The sequence below is a fragment of the Ascidiella aspersa genome, chromosome 2 (genome assembly GCF_963924565.1).
Source record: "Ascidiella aspersa chromosome 2, kaAscAspe10.2, whole genome shotgun sequence".
Classification (NCBI taxonomy): domain Eukaryota; kingdom Metazoa; phylum Chordata; class Ascidiacea; order Phlebobranchia; family Ascidiidae; genus Ascidiella; species Ascidiella aspersa.
The window spans coordinates 31620697-31644178 of NC_139448.1; the positions used below are offsets into that span (position 1 = coordinate 31620697).

At 34.9% G+C, this 23482-nt stretch overlaps 2 protein-coding genes across 2 annotated transcripts; both read right to left on the minus strand.

The window, feature by feature from the left end:
- Positions 1-1303: 1303 nt before the first annotated feature.
- Positions 1304-11634, minus strand: LOC146164914 (RNA-binding protein RO60-like). The gene is made up of 12 exons (XM_083382103.1): positions 11462-11634; positions 10828-11005; positions 10146-10276; positions 9405-9609; positions 9230-9330; positions 8985-9113; positions 6493-6659; positions 5960-6077; positions 5225-5394; positions 4378-4441; positions 3813-3959; positions 1304-2684 (listed from the first exon to the last, which is right to left on the minus strand). Exons 1-12 carry the CDS (start codon positions 11585-11587, stop codon positions 2532-2534), a joined length of 1689 nt encoding a protein of 562 aa, XP_083238229.1. The 5' UTR covers positions 11588-11634; the 3' UTR covers positions 1304-2531.
- A 2864-nt stretch (positions 11635-14498) lies between these two features.
- LOC146164915 (uncharacterized) lies at positions 14499-18228 on the minus strand. Its single transcript, XM_083382112.1, has 5 exons — positions 18096-18228; positions 16458-16972; positions 16082-16202; positions 15448-15614; positions 14499-14924 (listed from the first exon to the last, which is right to left on the minus strand). Exons 1-5 carry the CDS (start codon positions 18214-18216, stop codon positions 14787-14789), a joined length of 1062 nt encoding a protein of 353 aa, XP_083238238.1. The 5' UTR covers positions 18217-18228; the 3' UTR covers positions 14499-14786.
- Between the last annotated feature and the right edge of the window lie 5254 nt (positions 18229-23482).

Genomic DNA, 23482 nt, shown 5'->3' on the forward strand with positions numbered 1-23482 from the left:
GAAAGCTAGTTGCTTAAACCGCTGTAGCATCAACTGCTGTTCAAGTTGATAATTGTTTGTTGCAGCCGGTTGAGGCAATAATTTAAGAAGTTTTGCCTAAGGCGGCAAATTTCTTAAGTGATTTAGAGATATGTAAGAATCTATTTGTCTCCAAAACGTGATTGGGCTGCTTGCTTTGAAGGAGAGCTATTCAAAATGTAATTGCGCAACGGTATGAATTAATCTAAAACGCACATTTGTAACGAAACTTTTTGACAACATTTTATGCTGGTCTTTAATGATTTAATAAAAGAAAAAAACGTGTAAATTGTTTTAAGCGTTCCCTTCTATCATTTTACGGCCAAAAAATACTTGTGTTACCTTATGCCAGTAAAACTAAGCTACATCTTTACAGTATCATTTATCAAACATGTTCGATTTTCATGTAAATATGGAACAAAAACACAAATTTCGCATTTGACTTGACTGAGGTGAGAATTAAGTAATTTCAAAACTTGTACAGCACACTGCTTAGTTCGCAATAACAACGGAAGCAAAAGGCTCGCTGCACCTTGCAAAGAGTGCAGGAAAATACTACTAAGGGTGATGGCTTTTAATATTAGCAGTTTAGCTAAACATTTTTCTTGTGACACGTCAAAGAATAAGGCACCTTCATAAGGCTTATGTTATCAATTGTTTTTTATAGTTATTATGTAATTCAGGAAATTAATAGCGCTATTAAGTAGGTCCTATAGTTATTCGAAGGATAGAAAAGCTCTAGTGTTACGGTGCTTAAAGTAGAGAGTTGTTTATATGCTTACTATAGTGCAGGGGTGGGCAAACTGCGCCGGCATGCTTTTTGTGGCTCTTCTAGTTGAATCGTAAAATTTCAAAAAAATTCTAAAGGTTACTAAGAGTACCGTTCATAAACGTTTCTCTCTTTTTGTTTTCTTTATTTAGGCCAGATTTCGTTTATGACGTAACACGAGACATAGAGTCCGAAGAGTTAGTTAATAAAAGACTAATATTAATAAACATTGTGCGTGTTATTTTGCTATCACCGTTATTATTGTGTTGATTATTACCGTTTTGTTATATTACAATTCCGTTATTATTACTGTTTTTGTATTAAAGTAATTTTAAGGCTCTTTGGTGCTTGTATTTTCTGCAAATGGCTTTCCATTGAATACATTTGCCCACCCCTGCTATAGTGTGTGCATCTAATGGGGCTTTTCTATAAACCTTTGTTTGAAAGGACACGCATTTCTAGCATAAAGTTACGACTAATTTGACAAACAAAAATTGTATTTTTTTAATTTCCTGCTATACGAACGTGAGCACATGTATAAAGGCGTACGAAGCACACTTGTCACTTTGCCAACGCATATTGAATACGACGTAGGAAAATGAATCATTCACTAATAAAGGCAAAACTCAAAAGTGCAAGAGGTGAAGAATTTTATCCAAAATATCAAATTCTGTTAGAAAATTAACTCGCTGGTTGGCATCACAGCAAGCGAAGTATAATATAACGAAAGACATGTGTTAAAGTATTTTGCATATAACGTTTACAGTGATACAATTTGGAACAAACGAAGTTTTTAATGAAAGGCGCTACGGCAATACAACAGACACTAGATCAGGGCAGACTTGGACAACTAGATAATTCTAGTTTTCTAATTCATTGAATTAGAGCAAAATGCGGCTAATTCTAATTCCAATCTAATTGATGAATTGCCTGTGTGCTCTAATTCTAGTTCTAATCTAATTCGGATTTTTCAAAAACTGCTACTTTGTCCAACGGCATTTTTATTCACTCAGTTGAAACACAGAATTTCAATTAAAACTCTTTGGTTGGGACGAGTTGTATGTAATTTCTACAGTCTAAAAAGCATAAAAAGGCTTAAAAATAAGCACACACATATTTACCATTCACATTCTTATAAGAATACTTTGCGATTAAATTAATTTGGTTGTATGTGATTCTAGTTAAAATTCTAGTTAAAATTTGTTTTTTTAGGAATTCGGTAATTCTAATTCTAATCTAATTTGAAAAAACTCAAAACAATCTAATTCTAATTCTAATCTAATTTAGAAAAACTAAAATGCTCTAATTTTAATTCTAATCTAATTTTACAAAGCTAAAATAAATCTAGTTGTCCAAGTCTGGATCAGGGATTCCTAAACTTTTTTTACTGCGGACTCTTTAATATTTTTTGCTTTGCGTTGGACAACGGTAGGCAAGAAATTTTAAAAAATGACGTCATAAATCGACTTCACAAAACAAATATACTTTATAAATTTGCTGATTTCGGTCAAAAAATGGAATGTGTAATGAAGTCTACATTCAGCGCAAAACGTTTTATTTTAAGTTAAAGTTATTTGAAAAAGGGATTACTTAAATTTACCATACTATTTTCATTAGGCGTTCATGGACCCCCTAAAACTAGTTCACGGGCCCCCAGGGGGTCCATAGACCCCGGTTTAAGAACCCCTGCACTATAGATACACAAACACAGTTTTCGACTAGTAAAAATAGCACCTAGCTTGAATTAAAACTGGTCGGATAAAAACGCATGTAAAATATCCGGAGTCGACTGCGTGAATCCACAAATGTCCAGCATTCCTCGATCCGACGGGTCGGCAACTTTTGAAACGCGACTTTTTAGCGAAGCCACGACAAGTTTTGCTCTCGGATTGCAAATCTGGCGAAACATGTATATTTTTCTTGGATTTGTTTTCTTAGAAGCTTAGATTTTGTGCCACGCACCATGCAGCAGGTAGGCTTCAATCGTTTGTTTGTTATTTCCCAGCTGACGACACTTTTTAGTTCAATTAATTATATTTTACTATTTAAAAGATTGGAAGACTTAAAGCATAAAACTAAAAACAGGAATAAAAACATTGTAGTTTGCGGATACAATGACTATTCTGATTTTCAAAAATGTTTTGTCGATTTTTACAAGTTCCAAGTAATATCTGCAAGTTATGCAGGAACATCGAATTTCTGTGGCATGGAATGTTTTCTTCATGAAGAATGTAAAGAATATATGTTATATTGTTTACGATAAAATGGACGACTTTACACAATAGTTTTAAGGAAATCCAAAAAGGTCGGCTCATAGATCGACAATAATGTATGAATAACTCTTTTTTTTAATTACACTTTATCTTTTATGTGGAGCAGGCAATTTATCCACAAACAGTGTAAATGCGGTCTAGATCAGGGATGTCCAACCTGCGGCCCGCCTGAAATTTTTGTGCGGCCCGCTAGTCATTTTCACTCCCAAGTAGTAATAACTCTAAAGGCCAATACTAGGCCAATACCCGTTATAACTCTAAAGGCCAATACTTAATCTTAAAACTTAATAGGTTATGCGGCCCAATTAATTATTTCAAGTGTTAATGCAGCCCACTATGATAAAATGTTGAACATCCCTGGTCTAGATAGAGTGATAGGTTTAACAAAAATTTATACCCATTTCACAGTAAAGTTTAGAGGATATATCCATACAAACAGTAGTTACGAATAACCAACAAAAATACCAGTGTTGGCTTACTAACGTTTTAAAAGCTAGTTATTTCTGAGTTCTCTAAAAGCCACCGCCGACTAACTGAATCTGTCAAACTTACGACCTTCGGTCGCAGCCGTAACCGTCACTCTACCTACAAAGGCTCAGAAGGGAGCGAGTCGAGAAACAACCATACGTCAAAGCTTGCTACTTTACTATGAATTTTTCTGACGTAATGCTCATCCTGAGTAATCGCGTTTTAATCGACCATCAAGCATTTGCCTAACTATATAACTAATACCCATACAACTATCGTTTTACCGTGCGATATTGTTGTAGAGAGTCTTTAGGTTGTGTTTTGCCTTTCCAGGTTCCGTTGTCCGTAAAGATCACGAACGAATCGAACTTGCTTTGTTTCCTTTTGGCGGTGATCATCGGACGCGAGCAGTCGGTGCCTCCCAGTTCAACCTTGGTAAACGAAGCATTTTACCGATAGCAAAAACGAAAGACCTGACTGACAAAAGTTAAATTATATTTTAACAGCAGCTTTTGATAAAGAGGTTTCGATACGCACTTCCATCATGAAACATCTTTGTCAAGATGATGTCACTTTACTCGACTTTGTTGGCTTTGACATATATTATTAGGTTACATTACAGATCCGTACATGGTGTACCTAAGGACCCTTTGATTTACAAGATTCCACCATTTACAATTAGGTCGTCGCACTAAAATACTTTAAATTTCCATACGTTTCTGATGTTTAAAGTAGTTCAATAACTATATCTTTATTGTCTTTCAGTTTCTTTGATTATAACTATAAGTCATTCTATCATACGCAGAGGTGCTTTATGTACAATTGTACATAATACGATGATTAACAAACCTGAGATATTTTTTTCTTTAAAGTTTTAATGGTGTCGGTTGCAGAGAACTTAATCCGCGTTAATCTGAAAAAACAAACTCAAGTTCTTCGGTATGGCAAAAAAACAAACGAGCACAAATAAGTTCATATTGCTGAACTAGCGAAATCCTAAGCTATTAAATACTGCACGTTTCGAGTTCTTAAAAAAGACAGAAATTAAAAGTGTGCAAATCCGGAGCAAAATCATTCAAATAATGGCTGGTTAAGCGTGGGGTTGGTACTTTTTAATAGATAGGTACTACAATAATTTGATTTTTATTTACTTATGTTGGTGACTTGGTCCAATACTTTCAGTTTTCTGCTTAGTTTACTTTTAGGCATACTTACAATTACATTGGAAAATCTTTATGGTTAAGCTGTTATAACATCACAACAATGTATTTGACCATTTTTGCGATTATATAGTATAATGTGGTCCAGAAAAATATTATTATATGGAAAATGATGAGTTGTTTTTCGGATTTGCGGCGTTGGGGTCTGATTTTTTTTAAGCCTTGCGGTATTAAAACAATTCCTAGAGTGTAGTTGCTCGTTTTTACAACCGTGCAACTTTAATGGAAAAAAAATCAGGCACAGACTGACAGTTAAGACGTGAACTATAAAGATAAACATTCAAAAGCAAGTCAGTACCATATTGATGTGTAATCTAAAAAACAAAAAACAGAAATGTTTCCGGTTTGATAGTTATTAATATTTAGGGGCGCAATGTACAGAACAACTTAGAAAGGTATCAACAAATGTTAAGAACAACTGGACTAAACTTAAACAACCTGTAAAAATACGAAAATATACCCAAAATTACACTTACTCTTTAGAAAACCCTTGAACGATGCAATGAGGCTCTGTCTTCAGAAAAATGTAGCACATTACCGCGGCAACAGTTTGACAATCCATGGCGCTGCTGTTCAGTATGTTGCCCTTCATAGATTTCGAGGCATCCACTGTAATACAAATCCTCTTTTCTGTCGGCCGAACATTCTATTAAATAGAAACAAACGGCTTTACAAAGTGTGGTATGGACAGTACAGTTGACCTTTAGAGCTGTAAAACATATAATTGTATATAGCAGTGTTGTCATTACTCAAGTCAATGACTTGACTGAGTTGAATTAAGTGTAATTCAGTCAGTCTTTTGAAATGACTCAACTCACTTACACCTTTTGGGAAAACGAACTGACTTAACTTAAGTCGAGTTTAAGAATTAAGCCGATTGGCAGAAGTTTTTTAGGGAAATAACTTGCATTAATCTTAAATAAAAAAAGATTATTTACGTAATTCTTAAAATAACGATTTGTTCCTTGAATAACTTATGACTTGGAATTGGAATGTAAACTTGACTTGTTCTTTAAAAAATACCTTGACTTGGGCTTGTTTATTTGCAAATCTCTTAACTTAAGTTAACTGGAACTTTTGAAAACTACTTGTTTATTTTGGAACTACTTCTTTAAATCTACACTGTTTAAAAAATTAGCACTTAAATTAAATCAAATTTGCCTTGAAAATTGGCTTACAAAAGTAAAAGTGTTGAAGGCTGAAAGAAATACCTGCATTGCAAAACCAAATGCATCATCAAATGCTTCTATAATGTGAGGATCTGGTTCCCATTGAAATGTACCACTCTTGGCTTTACCTTTGGCATAAGTTTGCTTATACCAAAAAAACCTGAAAATAGTCCACACATTACCTTAGAACTTTTGTCTAAGTCTAATACAATGGTATCACTTGCAACAACAACAAAAATGTGGACCCCGAATCCAGTGTATAGCAAAAACTTTCCGACAACATAAGTGTTTTTCATATTTCTACATTGAACATAATGACAATATATATAACCGTAACTTTAGTTCTTGTTGCATGCTAATGGCATGATCTGGACTGTCTCAATAAATTTATTTACAATTGTAAGTGTGAACATTTCCGAGACATGTGATCATTTTACCAAATTAATCAGAAGGTTGTGTAGGTTTTCGAAAACTAAAATAGGTGTCCAGACAACAAAAGGTTAGCAACCACTGATTTAAAAGGAATGACAAAGACTAACTGCGTTACACTTTTGAGTAGAGTATTATTGAAGTACCTGAATGGATGCAATGCTGAATCAACCACCCGAGTTTGATTTTTAAGTTTATTAACAATGATGTTTGGACAACTTCTATCATCTTCAAACAAGCCAATTTTGTGAAAAAAAGTAAGTTGTTTCATAAGAACTATTAGAGGTAGATTGGGTAAGGCGTTTCTCCATATCTGAAAAAATACATAATATTAAAAGATGGTGTGAAAAATGCAAAAAGAAAACCTATGATAATAATACATTATCTCTGAAAATAGGTGACAGACTGTATTTATAGCATAGCTGCACACATCTTACCTTTTTATCAAAGTTTACTGTATAACATGAAACACTGTCTGCAAAATTCTTTAAATATGGCCTATTTTTAAAAAAAAATATATGTTTCATTGTACTGTAAATTCTGTATCAAGCGATAGTATGATGTTCAAAGTTAATTGTTTTCCAACGGGTATTTTGAGATAGAAGTTTTTGGGAATGTTTGTTAATTTAACAGTGAGCCATTATAATATTGTTATTTATCAGGATTAATTTTAAAATTTTATATCCTTCACTTTGTTTGACGGATTAGCCTTCAAATAGCTTGCAAGCAAAAAAAGATTATGTGACCAAAAAAAATCTGACATTCACCTATGACTTCACAAATGTAAAGAATTCCTCTGAAATGCAATTGGTTTTGGGTAGGGTTGGCAAGCCTGTCAATTGACCGGTCAATTGACAGCACTTTATTTTTACTGGTCAAATACTCATATTGGATTAAAATGTTGGAAATTTTCGTTTTTGTGATTTGAGTTTTTAATAATCTTGATTGTAACTTTTTTAAAGAATTCAAATATAAAATCGTAGGGTTTACCTGATGCAAACACATGTTCTGTGGTAAAAACAAAGTGTTTGTAATAGCAAAGTAGATTTATTTTGTTTAGAATAAATGCAGGTATATGATGAAACGCGTTTGGTATAAAAGGAAACACTAGTTGGGGTATACCACAATCTTAGGCTACTTAGAAATTTAGAAGAACCTAATCTCTTGTCTCCAGTGGACCCTAGTGATGATTTAAAAAATTCAGATAGTGACAAAGGTGTGATGAGAAGCCAAAATATTTTTTTAATGATTCATTTACTTGTTGTAAATTTCGGTAATAAACTTGTTGGCTTAACTTGGTAGTTGTAGTAGTGATAAAAATTACTACAGTAACTGCTATAGTATTGCTTGCAAGATGGGGATGGTTTTCCGAAAATTTTTATTGATAGTCAAAAAATAATTGTTTTTGTTTTACAAACCAACTTGAGCCAAAACGTTCATATATTTATTTAAAGTTAAAATCAAGGTTAATTTTTAACTTCAATTGCATTTTGATAGTGTGTATAGTATTCGACCAATATTTGACCTATTTGATGAGTAATTGACCGGATTTTATTTGACTGGTCAAATGCGCAACCATAGTTTGGGGGTTGATAGGCAGGCTTGCCATACTCATTCTTTAAAGTAGTTTTGTGCAGAAACAAGTCAAGGAAACATAGAACATGCAGAATAAAAGCTTTGTCATCAAACCGAGTGGAATACATAAAATTATATGGAAAACAAAGACAATTTTAGTAACTAAGAAAAAATAAACCAAGGGGTTTCTAGTAATAGCACTGCATAAACCCTGATGTTATACCTTAAATATGCTGTTTCTTTCTTTTTTTAATCTTTTTTTATTTAGTAGTAAAAAAATATGCCTCGATAACCTTCCACTAATCCATTATAGCATTATGTCATGACTACTGCTGAGCAGGCCAGTTTAATATATTTTTATGTAAAGCAGTTGGCAAAATAGGTTGTGATAACTGTAGGCAAGTATATTCCTACTACAGTGACATATATCAAAAAACAATGTACAAATGTGGAAAGATTAATTTTTTTCAGAAAATAATGATTAAACATTGACAGCCAAACCGTAGGTAAAGATTAAATAGTTTTATTTTCTATTTAATATTATCAATTTTACCAGCATACAGGCAGGCATGTCATGTCTGTTAATCTACCATGAGCATATTGCTATAGTTTATGTCAATAGTTGTGTCATATCTTCACTGTTTGTAGTGTTTTTGTAAGTACAGTTTGCACAGGATGTGATGCGCTTATGACCTAATAGGCATAACTAAATGACTAACAACTAATTTTCACAAAAAAACATGTCAAACTTCATGCAGGCAATATAGGCTTTCTACAGATAAAACAGAATATACTGTTGATAAACACCTGGTGCTGAAGTTCCTTTTAATAGAATACACAAAGTTATTCATAACAATACACAAACCGTAATAAGAATATCAAAGCCCATACAGAAGTAGGTATCATTTTGAATGCTTCAATAACTCTTTGTTAATTTTCAACATCAAGTTAGCGTTCAAAGTGATACCTACTTCTGTAGGGGCTTTGATATTATTATTACGTCTTACTACAACCTCCAACCATTATGATCCAATACACAATATTATTTCAACAAGTGTCATACCATCTTATTTCCATGAAGAGCATATGGTAAATGACCCCACTGTAAGTGATGTTTAGCAATCAGCAACCCAAGTTCTTCAACGCCATCACTTTGTTTAACTTTTGTCACAGCAGCAAGAAGTTCAAACAGCTATGTAAGTAAATAACTGTGTTAATGGGCTTAATGACCAAACGTGCAGTTATTTTAAATACAATACTTAAAATCATTTAAATTATACAACTCAAATACTTGATCGATAAGGTCACCTCATTAACTCCAGATTGGTCGCTCTTGTCAATTCTATCTTTGTAGAGTTCTTCTACTTTAGAAAATCCTCGAGAAATAAAGGTACAAAGAATTTCGCAACCTACAAAAGGAAACAATAAACAAGGATAGCAATATTTTTGGTCAAATTGCAAACTTATGGCTATATGAGTATACCTAGGTCATCATCTGGTTTAATGTGTGTCAGTCGCATTAACCGCTTATGACTCAATTTTTGATATGAAGGGCAACTACTGACTGCAAATGCAACATCATAAGGTCTCTTGTTCTTATACCACCCAGCAATTGCCTTTTTTACATCTTTGGACAATCCAGAAGATTTTTTGTCCTCCTTCATAGTCCTTTGATAATAGTGTGCAAACTTAAAAGAAAAGAAAATCATTATAGTTAATTTTATTACACTGGTTGATATTCCTGATTAGTGAATCGTAAAAATGCCTAGGTTGAAATATGCCCAACAGTGAGTCTTAATGATTATTAGGGAAATGCAAGATAATAAAGGTTCAATAACTAAACACATTATATTCATGGAATCATAGGCCATTTTGCGTTGTTATGTGGCATAATAATATGTTGTAAAATACGGAACACTATAGTATTGCTATTACTTTTAAATTAAATGTAAACAGAACGAAACTAATTTGTTTGTTTTATAATTGCTGGCGTTTTTAAAACTAAAACTTTGCTATTTGTAAACATCCATTGTTGGTATTAACAGGACATACCGGTACCTTAAGTAGCAATTTCCTGAAAAACAGACTATAAAGAATAATTTATCTTGAATTTTAATTTAGCCAGACCAATAATCCCATGTCTCAAAAAGGTTTTACAACTTTGTATATATAATAAAAAAAATCACAGAAAACTGCTAGTAAAATAAAATAAGTTTAAACTTGCCTCCAGCATCATTAGTGGATTGGTACAAATTTGACTGATAAATTCACAGGCTTGTCGTTTGACTTCAGGCTGATTAGAGCAACAACAAACGGCTAACGAGTATGCGATGACACTCTGAAATTGTGTGTTTTCTGAAAAGTTAAGGTTTTTATGAAAAGTAACGCCTCAATCAAGTCAAGTTCTATGAGTTTTGGTTGATACAACATTTAGCTGTTTCGTTAGCAACCATTATTGACTTACAGTTTTATGCCACAAATTTGGCGCACTTCTTGGGTGTTTAGCTGGACAAGTAATCATAATGAATTTTTTTTTATATAATCAACTATTTTTTGTATTTTGACTTATACGTTAGGCTTTGAATAACAACTTTAGAATAAGAATAGATTTAATTTCTTAACGAAAATGTTTTTAGTGCTGTAAGTCAGGACCAAACGATAATTATGTTGCCATTCCAATGTTTTTAAAAAAATGCAAAACAGTTATGCTAGTCCATAAGATTCTCAAACGTTTACAATATAACTATATGGTAAATATATATAGAAAAAAAAGTGATGGTACAGTAAACACTTAATTACATAGCCTCAGTTAAAATTATGTGAATTTAAGTGATGATAATGATAGTACAGTAGGCACTTGATTACATAGACTCAGTTAAATTCTTCAAATTGATTTTTATAACTACCTTTGTTAGAAAGGTCATACAGTAAGCTGATAATTGACTTTCCACGTCCATCTTGAATTAATTGTTTTATCGAATGGCCTTTACAACTTTCAGGTACAGACATTTTGTCTTCAGCTTTGTAGAAAGCAGTCTCTTCACCGAAGTACAGGAAACGCCAAAATTGACTTAATGTAGGATCCTGAAATAATTGTGTTTTATACAACTTGCGCAAACATTATCTCACGAAAAAATGAGTATCAGCCCATAAAGAAAAAGTATTCTCCAAAAATTTAACAATTAGTGCTGGTATAAAAAAAATTGCAAATTAGATGTGGTATAATTTAAGATAATAAAAATTCTTTATTATTGTTTATAAAAGTAAACATTTTATTATAAAGTTTAAAAATAAGTTAATGAAAAAACAAAACAGTCTACAAATACTGCATACTGCAACGCACATTATTTGGATTAGGGTGCAGGTTTGCGTTTGGGTGAGGGCTGGTGAAGTGTATATATAATAACACTTGGCCCACCCAAACGCTAACCCGCACCCTAATCCAAATAATGTGCATTGTGGTATGTATTTTTTTTTTTGTTGAAGGAGCGCCCATTTGATAAATAGCCATTAAAACAATACGTCTTGTTTAGTACTAACCCTGCATGGTTGGTCCGATGTATCCACTCTTTGTAAAGGAGGATCAAGTGGCTTCTTTTTTAATTGTGGATCGAGCCTTGTACTCGAGTACAAAGTTATACTTTCCACAAAAGATGAGGAGGCCATTTCAACCGAATAGTGATTCTAAAAATTATGCTTTCACTTTTAAATAAAAAAATTACCACTTTAAATGTGCAAATAAAATTGGTTAGGTTCATGACACTATATAAACTTGACAGTAAACGTAAACAACTAATTCTTGTAAATCCAATAAGGGCAGACATATTTCACAGTACAGTCCCTTATGGCATTATTCAGCAAGAAATATGTCTGCCCTATTGGATTTACCATATTATAATCACAATTTTAACATATATCGGGGGTTGACGGCACTGGTCTAGAATCCTACCACAACAAACATTTTTGGGGTTAGGGTGCAGATTCGCGTTTGGGTAATTTATTCTTATAATAATACTTGATCCACCGACACCCTAACCCATATGTTGTGCAAAACGTGAGGTTTGGAATCCAACCACAACTTAGCCTTTTTCCAAAGTTGTGCAATTTACCAATCCAGATTACGAAATTAGCACTCGATTATACCCATAGTATTTCTAAACAGCATTTTCCAACTTAAAAGTCTTCAATTCAAATTTAACCATTTTAACGCAAGATAGAAGTTGCAAGTTGCATGTTTGTTGGTTTGTTCATGTTATGAAAAATACGGGTAAATTGCATTCTGACGTTGCGCTCATTTTTAATAATTTGTTGAAAAGTATTTCTCTAACTATATTGCCTTGTCATATTTCTTATTCAACGACTCCTCCTTTACTTGTTAGGATGTGATAATCATTTGTTTCAGTACATGTAATGCCTGTTTGTTATGGTTACCTTTTTGTGAATATAATGTCCTTCTTACCTTATGCTTAAAGAGTTTATTTTACAAAAATAAAAACTTCAGACGATCTTAAAATTCGGTAGTTTCCCTATTTACAACTGAATGTGTTATGACGCCATAGGATCACAAAATAACTGAATTAGTTTTTAGCATTCTATGCTCAAGGAAGAATTTTTGGTGGGGTTGCGGAGTTCGCTAAAAACAACCTGAGCCCAAAGAATTCGGCTGAATGCACTGATTATGTAGAGTTCCTAATCCGTCGCCGACTTTCAAACCAAAGGCTAGTAAGCCGAAAATTAGGATAATTTTAATTTTTTTTCTTCTGACAATGCCTTTCAAAATCAGTGTGTAAAAGTTTGGGGGGGGGCTTGTCCCCCCCATGAAATTTCAAAATGCGATTATTAGTATTATTTATAATTGTAATATGTGTTACTTATGAACGTTAAAATATTATGCATTATACATTACCCCCGGTGGCGTATCCAGGGGGCGGGAGTTCTTACCCTTTTTGCAAGTGATATTATCGATTTTTGTTCGTTTTTGCCATGGTTTAACAAACTGTTCGAAGCGGCGTGCCTCTTAAGTAATTGGGTCACGCGTCTTGCGAAACCAAGATCGAGTGCTAAACGCCGTTTTTCGTCTTTTGTTTGGTCGACCGTAAACGCTGGAAGCTTTTGACTGATTTATAGCAAGTGTGTTTTCGACAATTGACAACGCTAAGTCAAACCTTCTTAATTTGTTTCTCGCTGAAAAACGTCGAGTTATACGCAGTATGTTCCTCGCTGTTCGGTCTCTGCGCTAATATCCGATGTTGGTGTAACTTCGACATTTGTTTAACTGAAGCAGATTTTTAAAACGAGGTATAATGGTGACTGTCGTGCGCGTTTCAAAGTCTCCACTCCATTTTTTTTAAGCATACTCTAAGACCACGTGCTAAGTGTGCAATGAACACAACGTATTTGGCTGTTTCTGATTAGTTTTTTTATCACGCCTTGCAATCACCATTCTATGACGCCATACTGTTACAGTTTTATGACGTCATTATTCATTAACGTCAGACAAAAAATAGGGAAATTCCCTAAGTTGAAAATTCAGCACCCTCTTTTTGATTTTCTGGTTACGCCCCTGGTTGTTCCCCCTGGAAAATTTTCTGCGGGCGCCCCTACTGCTACCCAAAATATTTAGTCTCAACCTGGCATGAAATTTTTAATTTAATTTTAATGACAAATATTCCACTTGAATATTAGTATTTTCGTTTGGATATTCAATAATTCACTCATAGGGTGTTATATAATTCATCTACCCACAATACGTGTTTGATGACAAGTATTCTACCATGTTATTTCATCTTTACTAGCTTATATACAGCAGTCTTATCGGTTACAAAGTATGGTACTGCGCTTACGCACGTCGGACTCGGGACTCGGATAGTCTTACCTAGTGTACTCGAGTGTGCCGAGTAGGACTCCGACTGTGCAGCCCTGTCTCTGGCAACATACATTTAAAAAAGACATTTTTTCGTAAAGTTTCTAATTTCTTTAAAGTTTCTAACTGTAAAACATTGGTGTCCAGCTTTGCTAGACCTGTACGGACTACGAAATAACAGCCCTTGTTTGCAGGCTATGAGCCAGGGGTGTCCAACAAGCGACACGCGCGCCAAATGTGGCACGCGACCAAATAAAAAATGGCACGCAAGCCCCCCTAAATTACTTAATTTACTATTCAATTAATTGTAAAAAAGTACCTAATTTTTTATACAGTTAATTGCCATTGTTTATTCACAATATAAAACAATCGCTGCAATCGCGACAACAATTACTTCTAATACTGTAACGTTATATTGTAGTGGAGGCTAGCATTCACATAACTATAAAGTTTGGTGTGAAGAAGCAAAAAGCAAAAGTCAGCTCACCGACGGACATTGAGATGCAGTAATGCGCACTGCTAACTACACTTTTTTATTATTCAAAAAATAACGCTTTTATTATTAGAAAGAATTATATTACTAAACTTTGGCACGGGAAGAAGTTATGGGATAAAAATTGGCACGCCAGCATGTTTGAGTTGGACACCACTGCTATAAACCTTCTAAAAAGTCTGTTACACTTGCTCAGCCGAAAAAAAGTCTAGGAGAGAAAATTAAAAACTCAAAACTCTTGTTTATAAATGCAAGAAGTTAAATAATGTGACACTTGATACGACCATTTGACGAGAAATATTTTGAAGCAAATGACTATTTGGGCGAGCGTCAAAAGTATGGACCTCTACATTAAAGAAAACATTAAAGGGCGCTTTTCGATCAAGCGTTATAAACGTAGGCGTAAAACGAAAACAAAAAATAAAAAGCCAAAATTGAGGCAATATATAGGGCAAAGGCAATAGCAGTCGACACTGATTGTTACTGTAAATTGAAACTGATGGGTTTTGTTAAAGTGGAATCATTTGGGACCCCCTTATCCATCTACAACGTGACTTTCGTCGGCTGCAAACGGTTTGGAAAGTCGTATAGTTGACGTCCTGGTCCGCCAGATCGCTGTCGTCGCATTCGTTGTTATTACGCTGCCCCTGAAGAGTAAATAAAAAAAGTTAAGTTATGTCCAAAGCATTGGAAACACCATGGCGTTGATAAAATTTACAGAAACGAATGTTAAAATCAGTCGAAAGCTAGCCTACTAACTTAGTTGTGGTTAAAAAAAAGTTTCCAATCAAATGTCTAAAATCACAAAATGCACAAGTAGACTTATTCCGTTTCAACTTGACAACGTGCAACATATTAATTCAAACAAAACTGAAAACTGACACGCTACTTTGAAAATAGCATTACCATAGTACTTTGCTATAAATGTTTATAGGTGAATTTTCAACGGTGCCTGAGTGTTTAATGAAATAATTCGGGTTGGTCAAACGACTCAGACCTCAATATTGGCCCGGTTTAAATTAAAAACCTTTTCTAACATCTTAAACATATATTTATTTTTTGTATATTATATTGTGTTAATGTTTTCAATGACAAATAGGCTAATAGGCACCAAGGTCTTAAGTGCTTGGGGCCTTTAAATGGCATATGATTCGACCCTGTCTATTTTACCTCACAGTCGTTGTATCGACACTCCGCAATCTTGCAGGATTTGCACCCTTTTGCATAGCGGTGAGCAAAGTTCTTTTGAAGTATTTCTCTCTCTTTTGGGTTGAAGTGTGAAATGTCAGTGTAAGAATCGCACAAGCTCATGTGAAGACGGCCCTCGTAATAATTACCTGTGAGTTGATTTTTTAACGTTTAATATGGAAACAAAAAAATAATCTTTGCGGTAAAAAAATAAAAAAGCGTAAACAAAAAGCTTGGAAAAAAACTTTGAAAAACGTTTTGCGAAGTATTATTTAAAAATCACGCGAATGCACTAAAACTAAAAACCAATCCTTTACTTTACCTCTGCGATGGTTATGTATCATTTTGAAATTCTAACAATTCTAAATGTCATGCATTTCAAATACGAAAAAATTTATTTGTATTAGATTGTTACAGCGCCTCCAATAGTTTTTAAAAGGATTATTAATTTTTTGAATTGTGAATCTGAAAATCAGTTAGGACTGATTATCGACATATTGTATCACAATATTGACAAGGTATAGCAACACCGCTACCTTGCTTTTTCAGGTCATAGTGATCAAGCACGGTTGTGCGAAAGCTTACCAACATCATATGTTATGTTGACATAACTTACCTCCTATCACGGCGTAAGTTGCCCCCACTGTGAGTCTGACACCGCACGTAGCACCGTCAGCTGCCGTGTCGATAAAATTGACCGACGTATTTGATGACAGTGTGTCTTGTCCTTGATACAGCTAAATTGCAAGATAGGTTGTTTAAATGTTGCCAAATTTTAATGGCTTTCGTGAACAAGCTACGTTTTAAAAAAGGCAAAAAAACTATTCTTCTTAATATATTTTCTGAATTGAATAAGTGTTTTTTAAACCCTATCTATAGTTATATCAAAAACGAAGCGAATAATATTAGAACTTTTTGGAAACTTTTTTCGCTGTTTAATTTGGCAGTTAAATGCTAGACGTTTAACCAAACAGTACTTAGCTTTGGCCCACCTTAAAATCTTCAACTTGGTAACGAATCTCGGCCCTGGACCAGTCAATCATTTCAGACAAAAAAGTAGTTTCGAATTGGGGCACCACCTCTTCTGTGATGGTTACAATACGCTCGGGGAGTGGAAGTGGAACCTCCACGATTTCTGTGATGTTCACATGATTCTCTCCGATCTCATGTATTGGCGCATGAACGACGATCTCATCGTTTTGTGTGCTGTTAACTTGCCTTTCCTTGCGAAGCTTTTCAAATTCTTTAATCGAAATCTCGTCAACCTCCTCAATAGGTTTTACATTTCCATTAACGATGGATCTTAGAAGCGACGGAGTTTCGCTTCCATTGTTTTGAACTGGTTTGTACTTTTCGCCGGTCGAGATACTGATATCCTCGTAAACCTCTTCGTTTGGCCAGGGGTAATCATACTGCTCCACAATGTTTCTGACAGGCTCGGGTTGCACCCAAGTTTCGATCATTTTGGGAAAGTTTTTTTCCTCCGCGACCACTTTAAATGTGAATGCTGAAATAAAGTTAGCGTTAAATTCGATTAATTAGAGCAGTGTGGGTCAACTGCAGGTCCGCGGGCCAACTTTGGTTCCGCTTTTTTGGCCCGCGAACTGATAGTCAGCTTTGCTTCAATCTAGCAATATCAATTTTTGTTTTTTTGTTATTGTAATGGACAAAAAAACTTCGTAAATGATCCTTTGTGATTTCATAACTACCGTAGCTGAACAAGGTGTACATTTCATAAAGTTAGTATATATGCCATAGGCCAGCGGTTCCTAACCTGGTGGGCGCGAGATCCAAGTTAATATTTAATTTTTTTGCATTGATTCCAATGGTTTCGTTTAGGTTTTACACCACTCCTACAGCGCTGTAGGCTACAAAGTCTGTTTTTGCCAACTTAACATTGAAACAGCATGTTTTTTTCGCGCCTCGCGTGACCGACAACAAACTTTACTATTTTCAAGTTGTCTTGGTGATATTTAAATGAAAATGCTGAATTGCTTTTTGTAGGGGGCGATAGGCATAGGAAAATTACCAAAGCGGGGCGCGGCCGAAAAAACGTGAACCACTGCAATAGGCTATGTATAATTTGCCAGCAATAAGCCTAAGAATCGCTATTTAAAAGCATTGGCGAGATAAAAAAAATGTTTTTGGCCCGCGATGAAAAGAAGCTGGACCACGCTGAATTAGAGCTTGAAAAATTGGGTAATAACTTCAATAGAAAATACAAACTTTTTAATGGAAACCTTAACACAAGACGATTTGCTAAAAAATACTATTTTACCCATATCAATCATTTTCCTGTATAGATTGAATATATATTATATTTTCCGTCGTTTTGGCCCAATTATTATTTCAATGGACATTTTCGAAATTTTTTTTTGGTAATTACCTCAAATGTTGGAGTGGTAGTAAAAATAAAGTATTAATGGCCAAAGGAAGTTTATTACTCAACATCATTTTTTTAATTGAAACGGCAATTAAAAAAAACAATCACTTTGTAGATTTACGCCGCCTCGCAGTAATTTTGGATACAGTAAATATCACAAGTTTTTTTTTAAATTTTCTATTAACCAGGAGGCAAGTATACCGGAAGGCAAGTGTGTTTCATGAAACACCAAAAATTTCTGACTTACCTGGCGCGCCGAAGCAAAAACTGGTCTGTTCGTGCATGTATCCACAAGAGCATGAGATCGTGGTGTCCAGAGTCGAAGCCAACGCGAAGGCAGCCAGCAACAGTTTGAAGCAATGCGACATTTTTCTCGAACACAATTCCTAATGAAAATGTGAGAACAACGTCGGTTAAAAAACGCGACAACATAAAATGAAGACGACAATTTTAAATCTCCTTGAATATTTTGCTCTTTTGGCGAAAAGCTGCTTTTACTGGTATTGTCCTGATTATAAGGGAAAGTTGGTCTGCTTTAACACAAGTTCAGTTTAAGTATACTAACCATCATATTTACCAGCAAAATCCTATACCTATATAGGCTGTTATGGCGGTCCATACACACTTCGCTTGTGGCAATAGATTGAACATCAAAGCCCATAAAAAAAAAACATATCAAAGCCCATACATCAGTAGAGAGGAAGCGTTCGAAATATACTACCTATACTTTTGTATGGGCATCATTGTATAGCTACAAATGTTGAAGTGTGTATAATTATATAGACCGTTATTATATTCAAAACTTTTAAAATATGCTACCTTCTGCTGTATGGGCTTTGATATTCATTACGTCGCACTAGAACCTTCATCCAAAATTCTACAAAAATTAAATTGTACTCATATTTTTCGAAAGTTACTGCGCAAAATTTTAACGAAACATTCATTGTAAAACGTAAAGTTTTAAATCGCATACTCACAAAAAACAATTTCTTCACTTTTTTCCGTTTTTTCACTTTCTAGGTTGTCCGCTTCAAGTAAGAACTCGGTATGCCAATGGTGCCGCAACAGGTTGACTTATATACACAAAAGGCCGCAAAATTAACGCATGACTGAGAGAGCGTCAGGCGAATAATAAGACCTTCGGGCGGCTCGAATTTCGGCTCCTCCGCCATGTTCAAGTCTGGATACCTTCGACCGTGTTTCCGGGTAAAGCATGCGTATGCACTTCAGCAAAACAACACTAGCGCTTTTGTGCTTTAGTCTGAGACTAGACTCGACTAGGCAATGCTGGTAGGCCGTACTTGGGCCGTACTTGTGCAATTTCTCTTCCCGCTATTCGCGTGATTCGATGTTTTTGTGCTGCGTTTCAGCGTCAGAATTGGTGCCAAGACGGGTGCAAAATCAAGCGGAAGAATTAAAGAATGACTTACTTTATGTCAGCGGTTTTTAAACGTTTTCTTAAACATTTTTTATACTTTTTTATTATTCGCGGTCAACGTTTTAAGAGATAAACAATCACAAAACTTGGACAATTTCTGAAATAATTCATTTTTAACATATATCCCGCTAAGTTGTGTTGCCCTAGTTAAACGGCGACGTTAGGGTGACGCTGTTTCGGCACCAGGATGTTGAGCTATGTTTGGGGTTAGTGTTGGGTAATAGGTGGGGTTAGAAAAAGATCATGGCTAAAATTATTAAGGGAGTTAGTGATGAACTTAGGGGTGGTCTGGCCATTTAGGTTTATTCCGAAAACTATAAGACTTAATCCAATTTTTACGTTATAATGACTATTACGTAATAGTCCTATTTTGGTCTTATTCCAAGCTGTGTTTTATTCCGACGTTAATGTTGCTCTTGTTTCGATCTTATGGCTGGAATCCCTAACACACACAGCATATGCTAAAACAGAAATGCATTTACAAATGAAAAATATATAGACAATGGAATGTTGAAATCTATGCAGCGCCCATAAAAGATGACACATTTATCAAATTAAATTGCATCAAACATTCGACGTTTGGGCGACCCCAATTTACGCGACTCCGTTTGGGCACTGCTGTTTTAGCAACGGATTGTCCCCTCTTTGGGGTTAGTGGTCGGAACGGGTGAGGTTAGAAATTGGGTTAGGGTTGAAATTATTAGGGGAGTTAGTGGTGTACTTAGGGGTGGTGTTTGGGGGTGTGTAAGCAGTTGTTCAGGCATGATTCTGTCCATTTTGCTCTTATTCCGACTTTAAGGCTGATTCCTTTAAACGTTATTACGACTATGGTATTTTTTAGTCCTAATTTGGTCTAATTATCTGAACTGTATTTTATTTCGACGTGTATGTTGTTGTTCTTATTTCGGTCTTTTTAGTGGTGTTCTTTACAACGTCACCTAATGAAATATTTCCCATGCAAACACTTGGGTAAAGCTCACCTCCTATTACGGCGTAAGCTCTTTCTGTTTTTAAATTTGCGCCGCAAGTCCAACCAGGGTAAGGATCGGTGTAGATGTATTGTACAGAGGAATTTTTTGAAAGCTCGTTGTTTCATTGGTACAGCTGAGGAATGGAAACCACCGGTGTCACGTCTAATCACTTTAGCAATTACACTTTATACGCAACAAAATATAATGAAAATCTCTATATTTCTGCTGCTCCTGAATAACCGCATTGAGCTGGTTAACAAAATGTAATTAGGTTGGTACACTATGCACGGATCTGTAATGTAGCTTGATAATGAATTGCAAAGACAAAAAGGTTGAGTAGATCGACATCATCTTGATTAAGACGTTTCGATACGAGCTTGTATCATCTTCAGATCATGTGACTGAGAAGCAATTCAAGCACACATATAAAAGGTTGGACGCAATTGTTATCAGTCTGAGTTTCGATAGTAGTTGAAGCATTATTTAAAATGTAATTATTTTTTAAATTATCCATCGTTAACGGGGAGTTTACCTAAAGGGTAAATTGCCAAACTGGTATAGAGATATAATTTTCACTTAATGGAAGAATGACAAAAAACTAACTTTTATGTTGTACAGTTCCAGAAAAAAATAATTAAGGGGCAAAATTTTTCTAATTTTATAATTGCCTTTAAAGCTTTTACCCGAAATAGTCTTCTGGGTTTTTATTTCATTAGGTATCAGAAATATTTTTATAGAGACATGAAAAGTAATCAGTAAAGGGAATAACGTTTTCGTGAAGAAACTACCTAGGACGTTTTGGGATTTGGCCTTTCTGGTTTAGCCTATTACTGCCAGGTGAAACAAATACCTTTAAATTTCCTCTATATTTTGCTGGTTTAAGCACAATAATAAGGATACTTTAAATCGGAACAAAAATCCGTACTTTTAGTCCAAATAAGGATTGCAATATACGAGATGGCTTACCTCAAAATCTTTACGTCGTATCTATAATGCTTCGTGTAATATTCGGAATTAGGCAGGACAACGTGATCATATTGTAAGACGTTGTCATAGTCGGCAGCTACCACAGTAAATATATAAGCTGGAATAAGTTTTACATAACTTTAGCCTAAATTGTGCAACCGTATTTCAAAATAGTTTTCGCGCCTTTTAAGGCAATATTTTAGGCTACTGCACAATTTTTCTGGAAAACTTTGTTTTTTTTATTACATATAACAGTAGCAGGAACTGGTGAGATCCAGTGTTGATACTGTGAACACAGCAACGATCGCCAGCAACTTTTGGAAGCAAGACGACATTTTTTTTCACGAAATCCGACTATTTGATGAAAAAACAATAATCGATTTAGGCCCACTTGTATAGTCTGTATATAAGGACAATGGTTATATTGGTAAACTTACAAATACTGTAGTTATCGATTCTACTCTTGACCTGATTAAAGACTTTTAATTTGCCTCCCAATGAAACTTTAAAGAGTTTCGGATTCCTATATATAGTAGCTACGCTGTTGAAATTTCATTTCATTTCGGCTACTTGTTAAACAGTTGGCTTAAAGCATATTAGGTTTTTATTTTGTGCATTTCATGTTACGATGCTGTGTTTCACATACCAGGCCGATTTGCTTGCCTCTAAGCATATTAATTGTTAATTTGGGGTAATAATCTATCTAAAAATGATTATTGAAGGCAAAAACACAGGCAAAATTAGGCTGATTATGTTAAAGTGCACGCTCAAAACTTTGGCACAGCTTCGTTGAGTAAGTAAGTAGGTAATATTTACTTTCCGTTCGCGCTGAAAAACACACAAAGTATAATAACAAACAAATTCATGCGCGATACGACCGGAGAAGTAATGGGTCCAATAGATCTCCCAGTCAGCTACACGGTAAAGGTAAAATTAAATCCAGTTAAGACGAAACTTTTTACAATAAAATTGAGCACATACAAAAAAGAATAGGTATAAGTTAAACGATGTGGAAACAAATGACAAAAACACAAACTCACACCTTCGATTCTAAGTTTTCCGGGTGCTGCTGCTCGGCCCTGAAAAATAACGACGACTGATTCAGTGAATTGTTGCTCGCCATTAAATATCCGACAAAATGAATGCACGAAAACAAAACGCCGATCAATGACGTCAAGCTGCGGTCAAGACTATATTTATATAGGCCGAAAATTTATTTTCGGGACATATCTTGTTTTTGGTTTTTTTTTTTGGTTATTTTCGGGACATATCTTTGTTTTTGGTTAGCCAATGGTTTACTATGGTTTCCTATGGTTTCCTATGGTTTCCTTTGGTTTCCTATGGTTTCCTATGGTTTCCTATGGTTTCCTATGGTTTCCTATGGTTTCCTATGGTTTCCTATGGTTTCCTATGGTATGTTTTCAGACCTTTTTTTCCGAAGCTTTATAGAAAAAGTATACATCGTAGAACCTTCAAATTTTCAGACATGGCGTAGAGTGGTATGTAGGTGCTTTGTAGAAATTTATGAGGCTGCACCCCCAGGGGCCTTTGCTTGGGGGGCAAAAACCTGAAGTATTGCGTTTTAGCTATTTGTAGCTAACGATTGCCATCTAGCAGCAGAAAAACTTTTATACAGAATTCGTTCATATTCGCTTGCTTTGTCCAGCTTGTGAAGTGATGAAGCGACTCGACGCCTGCTGTGCTTTATTGTCCCGCGCGTAAAACTTTCATTGTGCGAAGTGGCTACTGGGCTCGTGCGACTTGCATTTTAAAAAGAGGCTTCTCTTTTGAAAAATTACTTAATGCTCTTAAGAAACAACATATTTTACCGCCGCAAATTTAAATGCTAAATCTGGTGGCAACTCCAATCCAACATATCAACACCAGGCCTACACAACTTAAAATTGTGTGTTAATATGTTGGATTGGAGTAACATACAAAACAGGTGCAAATAGCAAATATTCTCCAAATACGATATTTTCAAATATTCTTCAAATCGTATTTTATCGTATTGTCGCGGTAATACACAAAGAGGTAAGGCCGTGAATAAACTTTCACCCACCGTGCAATTAACACAGGGAAGCATTGCGAGTTGTCTCTCTTTTAGCACCTGTTGTGCATGTTGCTCCAATCAGCATACCAACATCAGACCTAAACAACTAGCAAAACTTATGATTTAATAGTTTGCGTATTAGGTGCATAATAGTGTTTTTCATATTGTTTAAATCTACAGATTTAAAGCCTGTTTTAACAGTGATT